The 26387-nt window shown below is 46.4% G+C and overlaps 1 protein-coding gene across 1 annotated transcript in view; it reads right to left on the bottom strand.

Annotated features, from left to right (window-relative positions):
• SHMT2 (serine hydroxymethyltransferase 2) overlaps nt 1-26387 on the bottom strand; it is a 202940-nt gene that overhangs the window by 60071 nt on the left and 116482 nt on the right. The window contains exon 6 of the mRNA XM_069653569.1: nt 16899-17021. Within this exon, the coding sequence (XP_069509670.1) occupies nt 16899-17021 (123 nt within the window). The remainder of the gene's footprint in view (nt 1-16898; nt 17022-26387) is intronic.

Here is a 26387-nt window from a genome sequence, read left to right as displayed (position 1 = left end):
ATTAGCTTTTTCTTGTAGTGTTCTAACACTGGGATCAGCGAGAATCTCCCAACCTTTTTTATCTATGGCTCTAGCTTGGGCTGCCAGGTTGTTGACTTTGGTCAACAGGGCCAGTTGCATAGCTTTGTCTTGTGAAGAGGAGTCCAGAATTACTCCTAGGTATTTGAAATCGAACACTCTCTCAATCAATGATCCTTCCAGTTTTAGTCTCAATTTTTCTGTTTTCCTGGTCGATTTTTCTAATACCAGGAATTTTGTTTTCTTTACATTTATTTCCAGTTTGTTTTCTTGCATGTACCCTTGAAGCTTTGTCAATTGGCGCTGCAGGCCTATTGGTGTATGGTCCAATAGGACCACGTCGTCTGCGTAAAGAAGTCGCGTTATAGGGGTTTTTTCAGATTTTTTGAGGAAATGCTCAAATTTCTGTGTCCTCATCTTGGATGTCACTGATAAATGCCAGAAATAAGGCCGGAGCCATTGGGCACCCCTGCTTCACTCCCCGCGCTGTTGGAATGGGTGATGACAAAAGGCCATTTTGGTCGAGTCGAATACGTATATAGGTGTCAGTATACAGTGCCTTGATCGGGTTTAGTATGGAAGGTGGGAAATCCCAGGTTTCAATTTTGGACCATAGACTGACCCTGTCTATACAATCAAACGCTTGGGTCAGATCGATGAACGCAACAAAGATTCTCGTTCCCCCTTCTAATACTCTGTTTTTCAGCACGTTTAGCATTAGAATGTTAGCTGTCGTGCCCAAGTTTTTTTAAAATCCCGTTTGGAATGGGTCATTGCAAGGTGATTTTTCCGCCCAGATCTTGAAGCGGTCGAGGAGCATTGAGCCAAACACTTTACCTATAACATCCAGGAGAGCAATAGGTCTGTAATTTGCCGGATCCTTTTTGTCTCCTTTCTTGAATATAGGTACCATCGTTGCTGATTTCCATGAGGGTGGTATCGTTTTCAAGTTGGAGCATCTGCCGAAGATTTTACTTAGCAGGCTGGCCCACTCATTTTGATTTGTTTTTAAATCAACGTTCGTAATCCCATCGGGTCCTAGGGCACGAGAATTTTTTAAGCCCATGATCTTTAGTCGGATTTCCTCTGGGTCGTCTATGCTTACCCATGGCTCTGAATACTTTTCGCCCTGTGGCTTTGAGTGGATAGTTGGTGCCAGGTACATGGAAGTGTAATGTTTTGTCCACGTTGTTTCTCCAATCTCGCTTATGATGGCGTTTTCTTGCGTTTCGTTAACAGCTCTTAAAGTTCTCCAGAATTCTTTTGCATTTTTGCCGCTTATCAGTTTTAGGATGTTTTCAGCGTCTTGTTGATAGAGGGACAGTCTGTAGCCTTTTACCCAGGCTTTGTAGAGTTTAGTTTCCGATTCCGCTGCTCTCGCAGCCGCTGGAGATCCTGAAGATTTTGCTTTGCGTTGTGTTTTACGCAGCGCCCGACGTTTCTCCACCAGTATTAAATCGTACACATGTCTTGGGGGGTTTCCCCTCTTCGTTTTTGTTGTGCGACTCTTCTTGAACTTCGTCAAGAGTGGCGTATAGTTCGTTTTGTTTATGCCCAAGTGGTTTGGCATTGAGCAGAATCCATTTTCTATTTCCGCAATGGAGTCGCTTGAAAGGTGTAGGCGATTTCCCTTCGTGTTAGTAACGACGTGGTGCTCATCGTAGTCGTTCCAGGGGCTTGTTGACATCCAGGTTGTTGACAGGGGATTATGGTCACTTGCTGTTACTCGTGTGATTTCAAAGGCTTTCGTTATTGCCAGTATTGGTTCGGTGATAAAGATGTAGTCTATGGTAGCCTTCGATTCATTTCTTTCCCACGATGGCGGGCGCTTGGAATCTGGGAACGCTTCGTGCAAATTGTGAAGGTTTCTTGAATTCATCAATTTGACCCATAGTTTGCCACGTTGTTTGCCTGTTAAGCTTTGACCTTGATCCAACTCCCTTTCATCCCAGCCCATGCACGTGGCGTTCAAGTCACCACAAATGAGGAAGTATTTTACCAAGTGGTCAGCTAGCGCCTCGTCTATTGCAGCCTCGATTTTTCCTATATAGGTGGTAGGCTCTGTGCTTGCTGGGTTCCAGTAGGTGTTTGCAAAGATTAGGGTGTCTTTTTCGTAGGCTTTTTTGTCGGATTTCTGTCGAGTCCACGACGCCTTGACCATCAGAATCGATTGGTTACTGATCAATGTTTCTTCCAGTTTGATCCCGCAGCCTTTTTTAGATGCAATCAGTAAACCCGATGAGGGTCTTCCTCGACACCCTTGTTTAGCTGGTGCAAGGATGACTTCAAACCCCCTTATCACGGGGGATTCGGTCAGCCAGGTCTCTTGGAGGCATATTAAATCGTATGACCCCAGGTCCATGTTGCTAGGAGACAGTAGGTGGATATGTCCTCTCGTATTCCACAAGCACATTTTTAATTCCTGCTTTTGGAGGGTCGAACGATGTCTGGCTTGAAAAATGTGCTCGTCCCTCACGGGTTGCTATTTTTGCTTTTTTTCCCCTCAGAGTTTTGGGCAACCAGAACAATATACCTTTCATGGGTTCACATCTTTTTTGTGAAACTCTTATTGTTGTGAGTTCTTCGGCTTTTTCCCGGGGTTATCCTGGCATTGTTAGGTTTTTTTGTTTCTTTTGTCTTTATGGAATTTGTGGTTTTTGTTTTCTTTGGGGGCTGATTGATTTTCCCCCAGTTTCTTTTCAGGTTCCAGGTGTCTTGCTCTTTCCTTATTGTTTACGGGAGATTTCCCTCGACCAGTAGTTGTTGTGGCGCTTTTTAGTTGTTTAACTGATTGTTTTTCCCTGTGCGTACTGCGCCCTTTTTTCCCGCCTCCTTTTTGTTGTCTTCTGTGCTTGTTGCTGATTGCACTTTAACCTCGTAGCCCATTTCATCCAGCTCTTCACTGCAGTCAAAGATTACGTTTTTTAACGTTGTTGATGTTAAGTGGAGCACCGTTTTTGCTTTTGAGTTTACATGGCTGGGCTCTACCACAAGCAAGTCTTCTGAATATATTTAAAAAGTTTTAACACCGAGTTTCGATTCAGTGTTATCTCAGCTCTGTTTTCTTTCACTTGTGTCAGGTTTATGCGCCATTTTGCTTTGTCCACTTTTCTCGGTTTTTGGTTGTATTTCTGCGTTCTGGATCTGTAACGAAAAATCGTTTCCCCTTTGTTCTGTGGTGAACTGAGTCGCTTTTCAGCGTTTTTGTTGTAGTTGCTCCTGGATCGAGTACGAGGTCTCCTTGGTGATGCCCTCCTGTGAGCTTTTCTTTTGTGTTTTTGCTCATCCCGTCTGTCTTCTGATCTCCTTCTTGATTTATCGTGTTCACCGTCTTTGTTTGAAGGAATTATGTCTTTGTTCTTTTTTCCGATGTCTGGGGGTCTGGTTGTCTCTAGTTCTGGACTTTGACCTTTCTTTTTCTTTTTTTGTTTCTTTCATCATCCTTCTTGAATGCGTCTGTCTTTCTGTATCAGTAAATCTGACCCCCTTGTTCTTTATACTTCTCATTTTCCCTGGAATCTTTTACTGCTTTTTCTCCAGTCACTTCTTCGTGTCTTCCTACGGTTACTGTTTTTTCTTTTTCTGTATGTAATTGTGAGGTTGGAGCTTCACTGGGGCTGTATGCCTTTGGGCTCGTAGGAGAGTTTTCTGGTGGGTATTGGCTCAGGTTCATCAGTTCTTCATTGTCAATGCGATCAATTGTTGATGGAGATAGACTGGAGTTTTTTTTCTAAAGATTCTGGGGTTTTTGTTTGCCACGAATCTGGTTCTCTGGCTTTCCTTTGTGGGGTTTCCTTTTGATTTACTGGGCATGTGAAAAATTGGAAGATTCCTTCTGCGGTTTGGTTTCCAATTGTGGCTTGTCTAGGCAATAGTCTCTTTTTTGACTTTGAGTTTGTGGGTGCTTGGCTTACAGTTGATATTGATTTCACCCCTTTATTTGCACACTCTTTTGGTAAATTGTTTGTTTTATGATCAATTGTAGCAATAGTTTGGGTCCCCGTTGTTATGCCCACCACTCTGTTCTTTTTCTCCACAATGCTCTTTTTGTCGAGAGGACGAGCCATCATCGTTTGCTTTAGCTGCGTTTGTTTTTCTGGCTTCCAAAGCCATGACATATGCTTCTAGAAAGATGACTTTGCTGTAAATCATCGCTTGGATGCTTGTATGATCTTTCAAAGAATCAGCAATGGTTTCGTAAATCTTCATGAATGGTGCCAATGCAATGTTCACTGATGACATAATTGACAGTCAGTCCATTTCTTTTTTGTTTTTTTTTTGTTTGGGGGGGGGGTCCGTCGGACTAGTCAGTTGGTGTGCAGAAGTTTGCCCAGTGGCCTCGGGGTGATTTTGCTGTTTCTGATGGGTCTCTTCCTTTTCTGTTTCTATCAGTTTGGGGGCTGTGGTTGTCATTTTCCCCCCCATGTTCAGGTTTAGATTGATTTGAGATCTCGATGATTTGTCTCGGTTTAGTTCGTCTGTGCCTTCTATAGATGGCCTTTCTGCTATCGTGCTCTCTCTTCGGGGTTTATTAAGCCCTGTTTTGGTTAAGTTTTTCAGGCAACAGAGTTTTGTTTGGAGCTTTGTGAACTTTATCTGTATTTGTTCCTTTGTCGGTTTCTAGATTCAGGGCTGGACCATCTGGGGGTAAAGGTGTTGCAAAGTTTGACTTAAAAGAGCCCTCGTTGTTTTCTGTTGTTGAGCCATTGGAGCCACCAATTTCGACTATTATGCGACTCTCGTTTTGGGGGGTGTGGGACTTTCTTTGGCTCTCAGGCGTATCAGCCACCGTTTCAGGCTCTTTGTCCGAGTTTCTCTTGTCTTCCCCATTATCGGAGTCATTTAGCGGGTCCAGATTGAACTGACCTCTTAGAAGGTTCGTAGTACTCTTTTGGGGAGGCGTCGAAATCGGCGTCTCCCCCTCCACCCTCTCTTGATCACTTGATTTTCCTTGTGCCTTCTAGCGCTGGTCTTTTGCTAAGTGTCAGGTTTTCGCTTACATAGTGCTCAACTCTGCGTAGTTTGGCTACCGGTAAGCAATCATTTAAAGCTTCCAGTATTTCCAAGTCTGTAAGTTCCTTATGATAGGGCTCATTTGCTACTTTTTTCCTTCTATTTTCCTGGAAGTAGTCTTTTATGGAATTTTTAAATGACCCTCCTTCCCCTCTCTGTGGCCCGTTTTCATTTGTTTTGTCCATCGTTAGCCGAGGTGTTTTTTGTGGTTCGGGCTTCTGGGAAATTTTATTTTGTTCTGAGGCTAGTCTTATTTTTCGCTGTTTTGCAGCTCTTGTGTTTCCTTAAAGTCAATGATCTTGTTCTCGGTCTTTTCTTTTTGTTGGGGTTTAATTTCAATTGTTCATCGTTTTTTTCTGAGACCGGGCTGATCTCTGCAGCTACCTCCGCCATTTCCTCCGCCTCTTTGTGAATGAGAGCCGTCGTTTTCACCCAAGCCCACAGAGCCGGCGGTGGTGGATCCAGGAGTATACAACTCTCTATCGGGCTCCCCCTGCCCGCTCTCCTCAGGTGGGGGGCCCGCCGCCTCCCCTAGCTCTGCCTCTCCAGAGGCCGTTGTTGCATCCTCCTCCTTTCCCCTCCCACCCTCGGCATCATCCGCACCCGGAAGCCCTCCTCCGAGAGCTGCCGTTGTGGGGCTGGGAACCTCCCTGCAGCGCTCCGAGGGGGGAGGGAAGAATGGACTCCTGCTCCGAGACTCGCACTCTTGTCGGCTCCTCCGCCGAAGGCTCCAACCTCCTCAGCTATGCCCTCCCGCCCCGTCAGCCCATCCTCGCCGTCCCACACGGGGCACGGCCACCCTTCGAGGGCCGTCTCCGCGGGGTCCTGCGCTGCCGCAGCGGCTTGGAGTGGCGACAGGGCAGATCTCCGGCGGGCTGGGGCCTCAGCTGGACCGGCTTCCAGGTTCTTCGCCCGCAGCACTTCGGCCGCTCCTCCAGATAAGGATGGTCGTCGCTGGGGGACGAGTTGGACTGTGTTGTCTTCCTGGGCCTCTTGCGGCTGGTAGTTTTTTCTTTTGGTGGGTTTTATCATTGTGATGGCCGCTTCATCTTGCTACATCGACTGCTTAAGGGTGCCCGCTTGAGGCAATCCTGTGTTTGCCACGGGGTGTTCCTTGCAGGTAGTCGCTTGATGTTTCTGGCCCAGCTTTTTCTGGCTATGTTTGGCGCTTCTCAGGCGTCTACCTTCTTCTTCCATCTCTTCCTCTCTCTCGAGGAGTCGTTTTGATCAGTGTCAATGTCAATTTCTCGCATTTCTCGGTTTGCCCTTGTAGCCCTGACAGTCATGACTGCAGGACTGCCACTCTCCGTCCACTCCGCCGAATTATTTTACTTTTATGCTGCACCCAATGCATTTTTCGGTGTAGGTGAAGGAGAGTTGGGAGGTTCAGAATTAGGTTTAGAATGAATTTAAGATTGCAGCAAGGTAAATCATGGCACAACGTTTTCGCAAATAAAAACGTAATGGCATTTTTCTGATTCGTTTTGAGGAAATTTGACAACAGGATAGCTCAGGGGCAACGCGTTTATCTTGGAAGCAAGACACTGCATAGCAACATAGGTTTGAATCCCGGGCTCGCCCTTAGAAACTGGTCCACGGTATTAAGCGCGTTATAAAAGAAGAATTATAATTCCTGTCCAGCCGATGTAAATTTAGGGGAAAAATCCTATCAGGGCAGTGGGTGAAAAGGGTCACCCGCAAATCAAGTCAAACATGGACAACACACACCTCTCCCACCCAGCTCCAAATGAAATAAGAGGATATGGCAAATGACTTCCAAAAACCAGATAATGCACCCACTTTAAGATCAATCCAGCTGTCCCACAGATGTCTACCTTGAGCCGTGAGCTCCACTGTGGTGCCGAGGCCTGAATTAGCATCAACCAAGCATAGGGGACTAAGCTGAGAAGTCCCGGCGTGCTAACCACCAATTTCTAGGTTGCCTTTTGATATTCTAGATATGGATCTGATCAGAAAAGGGGGGCATACACCAGGCATTCACCAACCAAGATAGAGAAACCCTGTGAAAGGCCACTGGCATCCAGCAGACTGAACAGCCTTTATGGACAACACATATCCTGCATTCGGGAAAACCAGTATGAAGTTGAACCTTTCTTTGCTTTTTAGTTCAGAAGGTGTGCGCTTGCCCCCATTATTTAACCTTGGTACACAGCTTGCCTTAATGTCACGTTAAAGCAGTTTGAGCATTACTCGTACAGCTCAGAAAAGGCAATGGAGGAGCAGCCCTGAGCTAAGGGACCCAATGATGTCCACCACATTGTGAGGCATTTTCAGACTACTATCAAGGAGGCCCACGAGATCCAGAGCATCAACACAACGCTGCAGGCAGAAAGAGCATTCATCCAAAGACCGCCAAGTGTCCAAAGAGGAGCTTCAAGGATCACCATGAGAATGGAGCATTTCTCTGCATGACCAATAACCAAACACCTCACAAAGCGCCAACCGCAAAGCTCAATCGCCACAAGGAAGCAGGCATGGGCTATAAAAGGGGTTGGCCAGAACCACAATGGGGTGGCAGCTGTGTTCCCACAGAGAGGGGAGAGGTGGGAAGGATGGGGACTGAGGCATACAGGAGGAAAAGCTGGCCAGTGAAGGAGTTGAGCCAGAACTGCAGCATCAAGAGACGCAGGTATGCAGGAAGACTGAAGCAGTGAAGTCCACTGGACGGGTAACCCGACACCTGCGGCAGCACAGCATAGCCCACCCCCCTCAGCCCCACTTCCCTGCCCAATCCCTTTGCCTACCATCGGGTGGGAAGAGCCCCAGGTCTCTCCTGAGATAAACGGGCACAATAACCCTCAGGCAAGGGAGCAGGAGAGCCAATGAATCCAGACTGAGAAGGACACTGCATGCCAGAGTCAGAGGAAAGGGGCATAATAACATTATTGATGGGAAGGGTTCTATATCATTTACAAACAGGGCACTAGAGAGAACGAAAGAGAAAGAATGAGAGGGAGAGAGAAACAAAACGTGAAGTGGGGGTGAGAAAGAGAAGGGAGAAAGGAGGAAGAGAAATGGGGAAAAGGGAGTGAGGAGGAGGGGGAGAAGGTCAGAACGAGAAGAGGAGGGGGAGAGAGAAAGGTGGGGGGAACGAGGGTGATGGGGAGAAAACGAGAAGGGATGAGAGAAAGATGGAGAATGCATCAGGTGAGGGCAGTTGTGGGAGGTCTTCAAATTAGATGGATTCTCAATTTTTGAACAAGTTGCCTCCAATTGTAATGGGGGCTGGTGGGGGGGGGGGGAGACCATCAGAGGGGCTCTTAGTGTTGTTGCGTAATAAGGTGTTAAAATCCTGTGTACGTTTTGAGCTAGATGGAGAAGGGATCCTGCCAGTAAGAATCTGCTTCAATGCCGAGGATAGACTGGGATCGTGTGTAATCATCAATGTTTACTGGAGCCCTGCGCATTCCAACTTGGAAATCTTCCTTACACATCTGGTGAATGTTCTCACAAATGTTAAAATTTATTTTTCTGGGGACCATATCTTGATAGCGGGAGATCTGAACTCCTACTGTTTGAAACTATCGCTGAGGTGTACAGACAACATAAGGGCCCAGAGGGATGGAAATAGATGGTTGAAATTCTTCAAAGATTGGAATTTATGTATTGCTAATGGCACTGTTGCAGGAGATATCCCGGCGGCCAGAACATGGAGGAGTGGCGCATCAAGCTCCATAATAATCTATGTGCTACTCTCCCCCAGTTCTTCTCAGTAGATGTAACAAGATGCCGATTAGGGATAGATGGAAAAGTGATCACATTCCAACCATGCCACTTTTATGCTGTGCACTGCAGAGAAGGATGAAACTCTATACGGAGACTCTCTCTGCAAATAATGCAGGGAATCAATCATCTGATTAGATTCAAGAATGGCGGTGGGTCTTTGAATTGCAAACTGGCCAATATAATGGATATAGAGCATGGGTAGGTCGCTAGTGAACTGATGAACCCTATAGGTTTCCTAGATTCTATCTGGGAATTGGACAACCCAACTGTCAACTGGTCCCCATCGAGTAAGAGCCATCTACACAGTTTCGATCAGGAGAAGGCCATATGGACATGTTATTTGATGAATGGAGAATAGAGGCCCTTGTTCGTCCCTCTTCTAGAACAAGAGCTGCAGGCCCAAATGGCCTCATCAATGAAATTATGAAAAATGTAGTGAAAGAATGGACCTCTATCCTCTTTAATCATTTAAAAACATCATGGTAATGAAAAAAAATACCCTGTAACCTGGAATCAGGCCACTGTGATCCCCCATTCAAAAGAAGAGGGACAAGTTAAATCCCTCCAATTATCGTCCGATCACCCCGATGGACATTGAGAGTAAACTCTTTACAAGAGTAGTCCTAAAAGATCTGGAAGACTGGGCAGAAGGGGCAAATATCTCCAAATTTCAAAAGGGGCTTCTGTAAAGGTCTCTCAAACACTTTGAATGGCCTGATTTTGAACACACAGAACTGGGGTAGGAAGTTAGGTCTCCCGGTTTATGGAGTGTGGATTGACCTGTCGAAAAGCTTTCAACACCATAAATGGGTAAATTGCGGGGGAAGTTAAAACATTGGGGAATCCCAGAAGGTTTGCTATTGATCTTTATCTTCATAAGTGAACATCTATTCAAGTAAGAATGGATCTGGTGGGACATGTATCCCACCCGGTAACAACGGCAAAAGGACTTGGACAGGGATGCATGGTAGCCCCTCGTCTTTTTAACCGTTCCCTGGCAGACCCCATGCTTTGATAGCCATCTTAGTGGGTTGAACAAAAGTTAATGGTCTGGCATATGCAGATGATGCTGTATTGGTAGATCATACAGCAGTGGGCTTACACAGACTAATCGGAGTGTTTGGCAAATATGCTAGGGCAATGATTTGGTCATTAATTTAAAAAAAGAAGTTTATTAGGACATATAGCCATCGGAAAAGGAAGATGAAAACCCGATTTGGCTGGGTCTTAGACTCAAACACCATCCCCGTGGTGAACGTAATTAAATACTTAGGACTCACCTTAAGATCTAGTCCTTTGTTAAAAGGATCAGAAATGGAGAGAGGGAAAAATACGCTAATTAACATGCCAAATGAAAAATATACTATACTCTTACTGCAGATTTACTTTGCTTCCCCTGTAAAATTTTATAAGGGCAAAGTAGTCCCGTATTGATGTATGGCATTGAAATTAATAACATGGCTGCAAAAATCAATTGGGTTGGAATTGAAGGCCAAATCTGGAAAGGAGCATTACATTTATCCATGTCTCTTCCTATGGCACGCCCACACTGAGAATTGGGCTTACAATCATTGAAATCACACATGGTGTGGAGAAGAGTGATGTTACACTATTCTATGTCCCACAAAAAGATTTGCTGTATGAGGATTTAGGGCAACTTTTGAATCCAGGTGAAAATGAGTTCCTAAGGGTATTAAAGGAAGAAGTGAGGATTGTCCTTATTGGTTGGGACTTAACAAAAAAGGTTTGATGGAGAATCCGCATAAGGTAAAAATGACGCTTAGGGAGAATGCACTGGATCACCACCAAGGAACACTTTTCAGATATTACGTTTTTCAAAAACGTCCCCTGCTGTAAAAAACCGAGACACATTGTGCTACCCTATCTTAGGCGTTTGAGATGCCAGGTGGTGGGGGGAATTTCTGGAGGTTTCATCTGAACCTCTTAACATGAGAGAATTGCAGAGAATCGGGAACAAGGACAGCGTGTTGGAGGATTCATGCAATCTGAGCAGGCTCGATGTACAGCAAAGTGTAAAACATCTCCTAATATCATGTGTGGCCACGAAAGAAAAAAAGAGCTAAACATTACCTGCGTTTTGTACACAATATTGATTGGTTGGATACAGATGAGATTGCCAGCTGGGAGGGAGACGTCTTTATCTTTGGAAGCAATTAGAATGCTAAAGAACTTGAAACCATCATCCTTTAATAAGCTCGGGGAAGGCCTATTGGTACTGTGGAGTATGTGATGAACACAGTTAAAACGACACCTTTTGAGTTTAGCTTGCATTGATGGCTCCTCCCTTGAGCTGTTTTTGAATCCGACTACTTTGTTCCGTTTCTCCTCTCTTTTATAAATTTTTTTCTCCTTTTCTTTTTTTATAGACATTATTGTATGTATTGTGATATGTATTGTATTTAGGTATTAATGTAATTATGTATCAATTTCTTTACTTTATGAATTGTGAAAAGTCTTTTTTTGACTAAACACAAATAACAAAAAAATAACAAAAAAATAAATGACCGGCCACTGGTGCCCGAGGACCCTTCCCTCACGTATATGAATTATTGTGCAATGAAGCTAATATTTGCAATCTGTTCTCTAAATGTATGTGCTAATCTGCAAACGAATACACAACTGTGTGTAAATCACAAATACCAAACTCCATGTCACTATCACTGGGAACTGATTCACCCCCACACAATGTGGTTCAACACAAATGTCACACACTGTTAACATGATCACGAATTATGAATGCCCCATGTGGGGACACCATACATGTATCCATCCTTTATGTATTTTAATTTGAAACTGATAGCCTATAAAAAGACCTCTTAGGTCGAAACACGTGTCGCACCACCTGTTTTTTCATCAATTGATGAATCCAAGAGAATAAGAATAAAGAGTTTGGAAATAATGATAACCAGAATCTTTGTGGAAATTGCATTCTTCATTCACCAATGAAGTAAGGGAGTAAATCCCATCATATCTAACGGCACACGAATGAGTAGAAACTTTAACAAATCCCGTTTGATACACACAACAGGCACCAGGAGCACGGGCCTTTTTTTCAAGTTTCCACAGACCAGCTGCTAGTGCACCGCTAACAGAGATGGAGGGCGCTGCAACCCATGGTACCTGGTGCTCCCAACGCGGCTTTGTAAGTCACATGTCCATTTCATAAATGCTTCATGCCGACAGTGTAGTGCACCCATGCACCTTTGCTGAGCCAGCCTACAGGTGCCCTCAGCAACAGCCATGCAGTGGGACAGGGCAGGTTCAAAGGTCACGTATGCATTCCCGACTGCTGCTGGAATAGGTTTCTGCAGGTATAGGTGGCTTTTTAATTTTCTGCACCTCCATTTGCAAATGTAATTCTACGCCTTGTTCATCTGTAAATCTAAGCCATGCCTAGTTGTGGCATGGCGACTACGAAGAGTGCACACTTATATAGCCACAGTACTGTGAGCAGGGTCTAGCTATGACAGGATTCATGTGTATTGGGATCTGGTCCGATTGTCTCTACAGCTGCCCCATGGTCAGGATCTTACCTCTTATCCCCCCAAGCAGGAAGGAAGCCGCCTGCCAGCCAAGCTCTCTGGAGTGTGAGTGCAGAACAGAAGGACTCTCCGTGTCCCGATGCCCCTGGATTGGGAGTACCAACAACCCAGAAGACGCTAGAATCAATGTTGCCTTGAAATATCTGAGCTGAATCACCTGCACACTACGCATTTCAAGTCACCCAGGGGTCACTGTGCGGTATTTGGCACTCTGGCTATTTTCCAAATGCTTGATGCATTCTCAGCCAAACACAGCTCAAGGGATTCAATTGGGCACTCTTAGTAGTCACCATGCCACAACCAGGCATGGCTCAAATCATGGGAGCAACTGATTAGAGTGCTGACTTGGCGACTTCAATGTCTTAAACACAGCCCTGGACCATTTGAAGCCGCTATCTTGCCATTTCAAGTTCTGAATAGGACCATCGGGGCCCATACCTTTGAAATGGCTCAACACCAGGAAAAGTCTCTAGAAACCCAGCTCGACACCGTCCAGACCAAAAGACAAGAATAAAAAAGGTACTGGGAAGAGGCCTTGTCCATCTGGGCGACTTTTTGGGACCAGTGACTTTTACGACCCTTCACTTCATTATTCTTTAAAGACCGATCCTTGAACATTGACATTGGTGCCAATGTATTGCCTGAAGACCCCATGCTCATTTACACATTGGGCCCTTTCACAAAAGTCTGCACTCTCTTTTCAGGGATGTGCTTTTCTACCTTTTTCCTATTAGTTTATTGCAAACCCTACATTTGTATAGACCCTTGACTGGACATTCTTGTGATTTGGACAATAGCACTTACAATGTTTGGATTGGTACTATTAATCGCTCAAACCATACCATAAAATACAGCCTGCACTACCAAGAGAGGCGAAGGAGGCATACCTTTCAGGCTCAGCCTATTTCACCTTTATAATTGGGATCACTTCTGGTTTAGTAGTAGTCTAGTGGCTGAACCACATACTCGGCCCCAATCATCCCTGTACTCCTGCAGAGCAGTCTTCACGTTGTGACAGACGCTAGGTGTAGTGGAGGAGAGGAGAGAGGGAAGGAGCACAAGAAGATCCCTTTAGTGTTATGTTACTTGATATTTGTACAGCGCCATACTGCCCTTGTTATAGATTTGAAGCGAGGCATGGTGAAAGGCCCTTCAGTAGACCAAAGCATGGACAGACATGTAAAAAGGTACAAACACATTGCATGCAATTCTTTATAATTTCAAACGACTAAGATTATCAGCACAGATGGCTAGAGTAGCGACATTATACTAGCCGCAGTATCAAGAGTGTTCAGGCGTGGCATGGATTGCCATCTCAGTATGCAACATCTTGACTGAATACTGTGTGGGACTTGGCCTTAATGGTGGAATGGGGTCTAGTAGAAATCAGTCTATCAACCTCAAGGGCAACTGTCTACAGTGGAGGGTTCTGCTACGCTTCACATGCAAAATATACAATGAATAACATGGAAATGACATGCACATTTGTCAGATAAGTCAAAGATACATTCATTGCATATCCACTTGACAGGCTGGATTTGAAAATGACCGGATCTATAGGACAGTCAAAGGCCAGATAACTGGCATCTAGCATTAGCCAGACACGCGTGTAGTGTGATCTAGACAAAACCATGCAATACACCCATGTTTCAGTGTAGTGCATCATACTAGGGGTGTTCTTGCTTCTAAGCCCTGTGAAAGGGAGCATTGTCTGAAGGAATTAGCATGTGCAGTGAAAGCTGCACCAATGGCTCCGTTTAGTGATTGTTCAGATAAATGTATAGTTTTCAAGACTGACTGGAAGAAAATGTAAACGAAGCGTTGAGAGCCTCTCTCAAAGGCTGGCAGAACTTTCTTGGAGGCCATTGCTAGTGTGACAAGGGAACCCAATCCCTCGCTGAACTGGGCACTGTAACCCTATATCAGGAATTTAGAGAACCTTGGGGAGACCAGTGTCCCCGTGGTAGAGAAAACCATGACATTGTGTTCGATCCCGGCACGACTGAATAAGTCACTCCAGTCAGAGTGGCCACATGTTCTTCTAAATAACCATTTAATCCCCAAATTCATTCATCTCGCTCATGCCCCGGGTGAGACAAATAAAATTCAACTCGAGTCACTTGGTTATTGTCAATCAGTTAAAAATCAAACGCGCAATATAAACTGTAGGCTTAGCCAATGACTCTAATATGCGATTTACTTCAAAATGTTTTGCTTTCATGAAGTTTCTCTTGTGCACACCAGCACTTAATGGACTCTTCCAGGCGATTGTTATTTTGGTCAAGATGATGGACAAAGACAGTATTTACAGGAAACGATGATCAGGTCAACTTCTTAATTCAAACACATTTAAACAACCACATTTAGTAGTGCGGAAATATAAACATTATACATTTTATTTCCGACAGACAACCCACCACAGAGTCAGATAGCCCACCATGCTGCCAGTGCATGAATAGCACATTCACAAGGCTTGGCAGGAGCAACATTAAGCGCACTGCTTGGTGTGCCTCTCTGGCCCTTCACCTACAAATGGAAGCCTGCCCCGCATTTGAGCAGGCTTTCTAAATGTACCGCACGTACACTCTTGTGCGGGGGCACCAAACGTGTGCACGGGTTTCTTCCACATCTGTGCATGCATTTCCGCACATGCATGCAATAACAACGTTCCTCCTGCGCAACGTTCCCAGTTATTAGTGCTTTAAGTGGGATTAGAAATTGAGGGGGCTCTTGTTAAGGGGTGTGGCCTAAATGCATGTGTACTTAGGTCGTGCGCCCTATCGAGAGAGGGCCTCCGTCGCCTAAGGGAGAGGGGTTGCTAAAAGAAGTAGAAATGGGGCACACTGGCATTACCGTAGATGTGCCCAGCCCCTCGTTTTAAACACAAGAAGGGGTTGGGCGCATAAAAGATGTGGCACAAGTGTCCCATCTCGCACACAGCAGGCAGCCCTTTCATTCAAGGAGCCGTGTGGTAAGCAAGACTTTAACAACAGGCTTCTCGAATGAAAGGTCTGCCTGCTGCTGAGGTCTCGGAGGACTGGCCTATAGGGAACTCTGGAGATTTCCGGGTGGGCCTCTGCACCCTGTGCCTCTTTTGTGAGTTCATTTTTTTCATTTCCAAATTCTCTCATAGGAAAAGTGCTGGGCTTGCTGAAAATGTGTAATATGGGGCCACTTTGGAAATTATTTCCATGGCCTTTTTTCGTTCCCAGTCCACTCCTGTGGACTACAGTCATCACCCAGCATGAAGCTTCATGCTGGGTGATGAATTCTGAAACGGGAGGAGGGCTGGACTGCCCAACCTTCCTTTTGTTTGAATAAATAGTCTTCATGGGGTTGAGGATTATTTACTCAGAAACAAAAAGGGAGCTGGGCAGTTCAGCCCTGCTTCTGTTTCAGAGTACACAAGCACCAGGCAGCCCGCACTGCATGGTTGCAATGCCTTTTATTTTGTTCTAAGCCGAAATGCTGACACTTGTAGCCAGTGGCTAGTCGGGGTGGGCCCCGGAAGCCCTTTCTGAAGACTGCCGTGGCTCGACCCCACCTAGCCCCGTCACACTTAAAGCAATGTCGGTTATACTCGTTCCCAATTCCTGCAACCACATGCCACCCCCTGAAGGCGCCTAAAACCCATCTGCTTGCTCAGTTCTATCATCAAACACCCCACTATGCCCAGTTGCACACACCATTCTACAAAAGGCCCTGTACACGCTCTGCTACGTGCTTCTACGTCGCATGAACGCATGCATCCGTGTCGCGTGTGTGCCCCACGCGACTGTCAGCTTGCGTTTCTGGACCACAGAAAAATAACTTTGCATGCTTTCACTTTTAAACATATCGTCTGGAAATGCATTTCTCCTCCCACATACCACCCTCCCCTTTTTCTTTTTTTTAATAATTTCTCAGAGGAAAAATAATAACAGCCAAGGAAAGTTAGAGTTTCAGACGGGGCTTTATTGAAAGGTCGGATCCTGAGCAATATATCTGTCAATCGCGGAGAGCCGCCGTCAGCAATGCCAAGGGCTGGTGGAGATCTCTCTCTCTCTCTCTCTCGCTGGGTTATATTACAACGCTGCCTCCTCCTCACAGTCAGAGCCAAGCCAGTGCCATACCATCAATGGCCAATGGGTGTCACTGCTGTAGTCCTTTCTACGCTAGTGGCGCTGTTCATATTTACCTCCGGATGTCTCTAGTAAACGCGGGGTACCCACCCCACACTCTCGTACCCCAGCCAATGTGGTGCTGCGACTGGCAAACCGGTGTCATTTTGACACGGATGTCGGCTTGCTCTCAGCTGTGAATCCAAGCGGGAAAAAGCCACAAATCTTCGAGTACAAGAGACGTTTTGGAATGATAAAATATTCTTCAAAAACGGTTCAGTTTAAAAAATACTGTTGGGATTACTATCAATTGATAACCTCCCACGATGGGGACACCCTTAAACATCACCTCCCGTTCAGAGCCGAGCCCCCGCCCCCCTGCCCCGGAACCGCCCGTTTTACAATGAATCCCCTCCCTCACCCACACAATAAATGAAGAGTATCAAACGTCTCTTACCTTCTTCATTCTGGCATAGTCAATTAGGCGTGCATAGGCGCTGGTGCCGGCGATGACCAGGCGTGGGCGGAATAGGCGGGCTGTCCTCTCCAGTTGATCATAGTCAATGAGTCCAGTGGCTGGCTGCAGGCAGGGCGTGGGAAGGTGCAGGGCAAGGTTGCAGAGGCAGGGCAATGAGAGAGAGTGCAGAAGAAATTAAAGGGGTGGTAGGACACACAGCATGCCTGCTTATACAGTGTGGTAGGGATGCAAGGATCCAGGGACGGGAGATAACCAAAAACAATGCCTTGCGTTTGTATCCCATAGCCGTTGAGGCAGCATGCTAGTTGCTAAGATGGATTTCTAAACTCTGACCTGGTGGGCAGAGGTTTAGGAGGCCACCCTAGTTTAGGGAAACAGTAACCTTCTGGACAAACGAGACCAATCTATGTAGCTTGGCAGGCGGTCAAGACTAGGTCTCAGGAGGGGTGAGAGTGATTGGAAGCCCACAATGAGCACACACAGTATGAACCACAGATTACTCTCAGACAAGTGTATATCAAAAATAACTATACATTTGTTTTTTGTGGGCCAGACCAATTGAAACAAGTAAACTTCAGTTACCTATACTAAGTAATGTGTATACAATACGTTTTCTAATGCGACAAAGGAGTAAAACACAGCGACAAACTGTAAGGAGATGGGCGACTTAGAGGCATTAGACAACTCTTCGAAGTTGTTCCCTCGCAGTCCAGCCCTAAGAAGTGGGGAGCCTTCTGCTCAACAGTGCAGTTATGCGTAAAAACGCACGATCGCGCAAGCAGAACAAAAAGCTGGTCTTCTTGAGGGAGCTGTAGTGAGTCAGGAAGGGGCTTGAGGCGATGAATTGATTCCCACTATTAGAGTAGGATCTGCCCTCAGAGGCAGAGCAGTTGTCAAAAGGTGAGAATAGCTAGGGAGCACAGGCTAACCCAGCCAACAGTGAATACCTTTTCAGGAATATTCGTGCGTAAAAGATTGGTTGTGCCAGTCAGGTTAGGATAGCCACAGAAAATGACATTGATGAAATCTTTCCTAACACTACTCAATGGTGAAAGGACGTCTATGAAGTCGAAGTGTCCCATAATTGTCGGCTCTGCATAGGTACTAAACTGGTGACTGATGGCATTGCCTCTGTGTAGGAAAGAAGGTTTACCGGTACTCAAGGTAAGTTATAATGAGTCTTTAATGTCCAGGTCCAGCTCTTCCATCAAACATGAGGATTGTAGGGGAAACACGAAATACAAGTATAAGGGAGAAACACTGGGACAGCCCCACACCCCATCAACACCTTTGCTACTGACCAGCCCAAACGTCAATAGTAGAACTGCTGAACCTCCACATTCCACATGACGACACCCTCGTCATTCCACAAGCCTAGTTATGAGCCTATGCTCATAAGCATAGATTATAACACTCTCCCACATGCCCATCCCCTTAACCCCCCCCCCCTACCGCTTGAGTCTCAAATTGTATGGACTTCTCAGTTTATATCAGAACAATAATCTTTGCTCCGAGAGCACCCCTTGACCCCCAGAAACCTAGAAGTTACTTATTGGGGCACTATTTTAATCTTGGCACCCCTTGCTATCTCTTGGGTTTTAAGACATCAGCTTCGTTCTGCCACACTTCCCAGCCAGATCCAATTCGTTTTTACATGCCTGCACCCTTCCACAGGGGTTGTCCTATTCCCTCTATCCATACAAAACATTTCTAAACAAAGAAACACATCATGACAGTATTGACATCGGTAGGTTGCGAGGATGTTGAGAAATATGAACAGGCACAAAACCTTTGGTAATCGCATTTATGTTAAAGTTAATTAGTACTTCTGGATTAAGGTTGAAAAAGGCCTACAGGAACAGGGTGGGGGTAGAGAGTTGCCCACAAACGAAATAAGACCATTTTATATGCAGGGGGGGGTCGTTATTACAGGTTAATGACCCACCATCAAGTTATGGCCCAATGCAAAGCCATAAGTTAGGGAGGGTCTTTATCCAAAGTGATAATGACTCCTCCCTCCCCAAGGTCTATAAGGCTATTAGCAGCTGCTCCCAAAAACGATGACAATAGCTCACTCGCAACACCTTACTTTCCTTGATGCACCAGGGGCCTAGCATGAGCCTCCCACCCGCATCTCACCCCCCCACACAAAGGAAAATCTGAAGCCTGAGTGAGCGCACATGTAATAATAGCAATTCCAGGATGTATCTTGAGCAAGCTCCAAGTACGAGACGTCTCCCCACTTGGAACACCACACCCCCTCACCTACCAGGCCACCTTAGCACAGCGATCACTAAACCTCTAAGCACTGCAAGCACACAGTCCCACCGAAAAACCTCCCAGCCCATCAAGACTCCAGGCAAACCTTGGCATCCCCAAAAGTACGCCTCAGCCTCGGACACCAATCACTAAGCTCCCCACCATCACGATACCAAAGCAACCCTGGCAGGTACAGGAAGTCTCTCACATGGAAACTCTGCAACCTCTGTTGCACCTACCATCACACAGAGCCACCTCCAACCCAGCCATACAAAAAAAAAACCTATCTAGGCTCCAAACAACTCAAAACAACGTTCTTAGAGCAGCCCTCAGCATACCGAAAAGAGATCACAACACACAAGCCAGGAAGGCAGCTCACTGGCTCCCAGTCAAGGACCGTATCTCCTTCAAAATTCTCACTACCACGCATAATTGCATCAACCTAGCAGCACCCTCTTACCTATCTGACACAATATGTAGAACTCAACCCACTAGACCGATCAGAGCACAATACACTAATCAACTAACTATACCATGCATCAATAGATCTAAAGCAGGAGGTATAGGCTTTCCCTTCCTCGCACCTAAGCTTTGGAACTCCCTGCCCACTGACCTCAGAGCTGAAACATCACTTCTCCTTCCGCAAAAAAACTCGAAACCGCCCTCTTCAACTAACATTGTTCACTTGGTTCTCCTACTGCTCAATGCATGTATGTAACTAAATAAGAATATCGTCCTATGAAACACAGACGGACATGAACTGTATGTAACTAAGTATAATCAACACTGTAACAAGCGCCACAATGCCTTCGGTCTGCTGTGCGCTCAACAAATGCGAATAAATAAATACTAAATGTGATCTGTCTTATCCTCCTCTTACCTGTACCCTTATTAACACAAGTGCTGTACCCGCCCATGCACTAGACATCCACAATCACATTTCTGCAAACAATCTAGACATCCTAGCCATCACTGAGACCTGGCTACAAGCGGCATCAGGCCCATTACTATGCACAGCCATTCCCCCAGCTTAACCATACTCTGGAGCGATAGACCCAACTCCAGAGGTGGTGGAGTCATACTGATAGTGAAAAACTCTTGCCTATCAGTCAACTCAACACCACACTGAATGAGAATTGTGACCACCTCTCTGGCAAACTACTCGTCCCACCCAACGAGACCATCACTATCCATGTTATCAATCGCCCTCCAGGACCCACTCAATCCTTTGAGGAGGACCTCCTTCACTCCCTGGGAGCGAACATCAAGCTGATGTCCAAAAGTATCTTTATAGGCAACCTTAACCTCAGCCTCAATGACCGGGGGACTTTACTGCCCTTTCTGTAGCCAACTCACTTAGTGCACTAGGCTTCAAACACTGCATTCACGCCCAGCCGCACATCAAAGGACGCACTCTCGACTGGGTCGCAGACCTTAATTGCCAGATCACCCTTGCGTTGGAACCAAAGCTCCCTGCCCATGGTCGGACCACCAAGTCGTAACATTCACAGTTTTACCCGCTTGCCAATCTGCCCTTCCAACACGTTCCTTGCCCGCTACACTGGCTCCAAGTGCTCAATACCTAACAAAAGACAAAACCTTGCCCCTGGTAACCACGCTGCAGTCAGACTAGCATCACATCTCTGGCTCTTTCATACTAGCACACCACTACACAAAGACATTAACAACTGCCACAGACGCCATCGCCCCACTGACACGGAGAAAAACTAAGACCACTGCGCACATCAATGCATGGTTTACACCTGACCTCAAGCGATGTGCACCAAAAAATGCAAAGCTGAAGCAAAATGGAGATCACCCTCTAACAAGATGCTTTATACCACTACAGCAAAACTTTCCAATTTGCTAAACCATCCGCATACAATGACAGAATCACTAATGCAAAGTTCAACACTAGAGAGATCTTCACCATACTGAGAGAATTGGTAGCTACCACCACCTCAAACATTCCCAAAGACGAGACCTGATGTACAAGCATACAAAATGCCCTCCTGGACAAAATCGACACCCTTCAAATGAAAATCCACCATAAGCAATCCTCACTCTAACACCCAACTGCCCCTTCCCACTGCCGGCCTACCTTTTAGCTCCCATGACTTGCCCACCTTCCGCATCCACAGAGTTGCAGTGACTGAAGCCACAGCCATCAAAGGGCCTGAAACCTTCCAGAGGCAAGGGTGACGCGTGCCCACCCATCATCATCATCAAGTACTGCACTGAGGCCTTGGTGCCCTTCATCACAACCTTCATCAATGCCTCCTTCACCCCCAACCAAGTCACCACTTGCCTTAAGGAAGCTTGTGTTCTTCCCCCCCCCCCCCCTACTAAAGAACCTCTCCCTCGACCCTGCGGCAGCACATAACTACAGACCTATCACAATCGTACCCTTACTGCTGAAAATCCTAGATAGAGCAGCATATCTGCAAATCCAGCACCATCTAGAAACCAACCATATCCTAGTAATGCGTCATTCCGGGTTCTGCTGAGGCCACAAAATGGGATTGGTCCCACTCGACCTGAAAAAACAGTTTGACGCCCTCAGGGATGAGGGAAAGCAAGCCCTCCTCCTAATCCTAGATCTCTCTGCAGCATTTGACCTAGACAACCACAAGATCCTTTGCCAGTGCCTAACCCTGGCAGCTAATTTTTCACCTGAAGCTATGGCATGGATTGCCTCTTTCCTGGAGGAAAGAGCCATCAGAGTTTTTGCTGACAATGCAAGTGCCCCACTGGCACCCATCTCTTGTGGTGTGCCCCCAGATTCATGAGTCTCCCCCACCACGTGCAATATATTTAAAAAACCTCTTTGACCTTCGTGACTGTATTGGTATATTACACGTATGACACTCAAATCCTTCTCCCTCTCTATGGTAACTATATAGAAGACTCAGATTCCTTAAACACCAATTACTGAGGTAGCCAGGCTTGGATGGCCACACTTCTGTCTCAATGATAAGACTGAGATCCTGCTGGTCGGGCCGCCTGTAGTGCGCAAGAAGCTCAACACCCAATGTGTATCATTTATCCTTTGTCATCCCAGTCTGCTAAACAACCAAAATTGATTAACGCATCCAGATCATTTCTATCCAACCCCCCGACCACTGCCTGACAATTGCCCGGGCCGTTATTGGCTCAAGGCTGGACTAATGTAATGCATTTTTCATAGGCATCTCAGAGCGCAATATCTACAAGATACATGTTATTCAAAACAATACGAGCAGCACGCAACATCACAAAAAAAGAACACATCACCATGGCAAGAAAGAATGTGCACTGGCTCCCAATTAGGGAACGGATTCTCTTTAAAACAGTCTCAATCCTGCACAGATGGCTCTCCAATTCTGCCCCTCGTACCTCACAGAAAAAATCTCAACAGTCCCTCCCACATGACCTACCAGATCGGCCAACGCTCACCGTCTTGTCCGGCCGAGATTTAAAAGAGCTAAAGCCAGAGGCACGAGCTTTCCCAACATGGCAGCCAAACATTGGAAAGCACTTCCACCCTCCTTGAGAGCAGAACAGTCCCACTGGGCCTTCCGGAAAGCACTAAAATGTTGGCTCTTTGTGTAACCGTTGTAACTTGAAGGGTGACTTCTACCTAAATCTGATTGCTAAGTCTTACGCAAGAATCTATAACAGCGCCTTGATGCCCAAGGGTTTACCACACTTAATAAATGTTTAAATAAATAAGCCTCTATCCATCCAGGGTCCGTTTATTGTATCGAATGAAGTGCAAAAGTTGATGGCAATAGAAAAATCCTACCTTAATCTTCACAGGTCCTTTAGTCTTAAGGCTAACCCCGTGGTTATAAAAGAAATGTCTCCAAGTCCTTTGGAACAAATGCAACCGCAAAGTATATCCATAACCAGACCAAAAAAAACAAAATCTAGTTTCCTCAGACATCTCCTCCAGCAGGTGCCCACAATTCAGACCTCTCCACAGGCTCTTGCTTACTACAGCCAGACGTTCCTTCTTTCCCTGCTTTTGGTGATCGAGTGGCTGCTTCCTTCATCCCAACCATAGACCCACTTATCCATTCCAGAAGGAAAAAGACGAGGAGAGGATCCCCCTCCTCCTTAATATGGATCATGATCAAACAGTATCTTTATTTCTTGCCCTCTCTCTCTGGGGTCAGGATACTCTACCTTCTCTACCTTTGGGTGAAAGTGCCCTCTCCCACAACCAGGGGCAAATCTGTCTTCTCCAAATATAAGGAGATTCAGGGACAGACCTACACAGACCGAGCAAAAGTATTTCTGTCATTGTCAGATAGCAATTATTATTAGCACCCGCACGTTCTTTCTCAGAATTATTTCTGAAGAGCCCATCCCTGAGGCCTCCCAACTTTCTACAGGCTTCTGCCATAGAATGCAGCTGTGGGCCCTACTTTCCTGCACACGACTGCTCCTTGCAGCCTGACTGGTGTCTACCCTATATCCAGCAGAGCTTCTTCTGTATTAAGGTCCGCAGCTAGGTCACTTCCGTCGATCCGCATAGCAATCTCCTGGTTTCCCTAGGAAGCAGTAAGTAGCACATCTGTAGTCCTCCTGTCCCACTACTAGGTTGCCAAATCCTTTTTGTACATCCAGGGCAAAGGGTGTGATTGTAAGCTGGCCAGGATTGGTCTTTTCCTTGGGTGACTCGTCTTGAGACCGCAGATTGGCTCCTTTTCTATTGTTTCCCAAATTGTCTCTTTATGCAATCGTTATCCTCATGTTGGTTAGGAGGCAAAGAGACTTCTCAGTTTCCAGATCCACAGCTTTTATTATGCCCCATAACATAGCTGCCATCTAGAAATTCAATATGCATGTTTTTTGCAGCTCTGTGGCGCTCCATGTCTTCGTTTGATAGGCGAGTGAGGCCAGTGTACCAGCCCAGACCATGTGGTCCACCAGCTGTCTGGAATCTGCCTTCTCTTCCGATATGCAGAGAAGCTGGTTTTGCTATACACTCATGACTAGGGATTAACTCCGCTCCAGAATCTATCCCGGGCAGGGAGCACTGCTACTAGGATTTGCAGTCACTCCGCAATAGAGGTTTGTGCATCCTCAAAGGAGAAATTGTAATATTGTCTCTTGAGGGGGTGGAGCTAGTGTCCATGGAACCCGCTCGATTCATCTGGGAGGCAAATTGGGTAGTGGCCGTGCTATCCAAGTTCCCTGTTGCTCTGGCCCCTCAAAGCTGGGGTTGGCGAGTGCCACTAAATCACAAGAGGAACCAAATGAAAGTTGAAGGAAGTGGGCAAAGAATTTGCGACATTAAGGCTTCAATGAAACGAGCAGCCAATCAATAGCTTCAGTACAGCGTATTCGCCCAGGTCGCAGCCTGGAAGATGAAATCCAAAAAGGTACATGATATATCAGTCATTTATGACACGCCTGTACACAAGTGTTTCTAGGCGCAACAAGACAAGGAAGGGTAGACAGAGGGACGACAAAACAAACGATCCTACTAGGCCTTGTGTCATTCAGATCGTGCAAGTGCGAGGGGGAGGGAAGTGGAGAAGTGCCAGGGGGATGGGGGTAGGGGGATAGAGTGCAGTGGCAAAACACGGCAAGTGATACCAGGGTGGTGGCTCAAGTACATGCAGGGAGACAGGGGACTGTAGGGTTGGAGATACAAGTGGGTGGAAGGCCTGGAGGCAGTGCAAGGGGCCACTGGTCATGCAGGAGCCTGGTGCCCGTGAGGTTCAGTGGGTGGCCAGCTAACCAAGTAGCACAGCAGGCAGGAGCGGTTTATACTGATAATTTCGAATTACATTATGTCGAAAGTCATGTCGAAAAAAAAATGTCTGTCTATTTTTGTTTGTTTTTTGTTCGAAATGGGGGGGTTCCCCCCGAACCCTTTTTTGTAATTTTTTGTTTTTCCCCTTTGTTTTACTTGCAGAACCCAAAAAAAAACATGTAAATAAAAAAAGAAAACATTCAAAAAAAATGTTTTCCAACATTATGACTTTCGCCATAATGTTTTCGCCTTTTTCACTGCACACCGACAGGAGCATCAGCAGGGGAGAGAGAGAAAGCGGAAGGTCTTCAGTTGCTTCCAGAACCTTAGGCGGGCCTGCTAAAGTTTGAGAGAGGCAGGGAGGCTGTTCCAGAGGTAAGCCGCCCCCCCCCTCCCAGTCGAGGACAGGTCTACGCCCCCGCCCCACTCTCTGCCTGGAGGAGCGTCTGACCCTCTGAGAGTTGGAGGTGGATGAGCGGAGGGCTCGAGAAGGAAGATGCTTAGGAAGAGAGTTAAATGTAGTGTTGATGTAGGCACCTGAACGCCTTGAACTTCATCCTTGCAGCCACCGGGAGCCAGTGGAGATATTTCAGGGCTGAGAGATACGATCCCTGGGCTTGAGGCCAAGGACAAGGACAAGACTTGCAGTCATGTTCTGGATTAGTAGCAAGGGGCAGAGAGTAGAGGTAGGCAGATTTAGAAAGAGGCTGTTGCAGTAGTCCAGCCTAGAGAGAACCAGGGCTCTGGTGACAGTGAGCTTCTGGGGGAAAGTGAGAAAAGGTAGAATGCCTCTGAGGAGGTGCAGCTGGTAGTGCGACCTTAGAGATATCTGAGATGTGAGGATAGAAGGAGAGATTGGAGTCGAAGATGACACCAATGTTCTTCCACTCACAGGAAGGTGAGGGTAGAGGGCCCATGGTGAGCGGCCAAAGGGAAAGCGGCAGCAGGTGTCCCAATGAGAAGGATCTCAGTCTTACTGGCATTAAGGCAGAGATCGTTGGAGGCGCACCAATCCTGAATCGCAGATAGACAGTCACGAGCGAGAGAGCAGAGGATGCAGAGGGGAGCCTGAAGGAGAGCCGAGTGTCATCCACATTAACACTGAAAGTTAGACCAGAAGGTAGCGATGAGGAGGGCCAGAGGTGCCAAGTAATGTTTGAAGAACCAGGGTGAGAAGTTAGAGCCTTGGGGAACACCACATGTAGAGATAGAGGTGGTAGAGAGAAAGGACCTAAGTAGGATCTCGAGGGGGCGGGGGCGTTGGTGGTTGATCGGAGAGAAAGGAGGTCAACCAGGCCAGGGCCTGACCCGTGACGCCCAGGTTGTCACAAAGACGAATGACCAGGATGGCGTGGTTGCCCATATCGAAAGCAGAGGATAGAACAAGGGGAATGGGGAAAGAAGAAAGGTTAGCGTTGAGATTAGAGAGCAAGTCTTCACGGGTGTTCAGGAGAGCAGTTTCC

This window comes from Ambystoma mexicanum, chromosome 3q (assembly GCF_040938575.1).
Source record: "Ambystoma mexicanum isolate Mex_15411 chromosome 3q, UKY_AmexF1_1, whole genome shotgun sequence".
Lineage (NCBI taxonomy): Eukaryota > Metazoa > Chordata > Amphibia > Caudata > Ambystomatidae > Ambystoma > Ambystoma mexicanum.
Note: the sequence above shows the minus strand (reverse complement) of the source record. Positions and strands in the feature narration are given on the sequence as shown.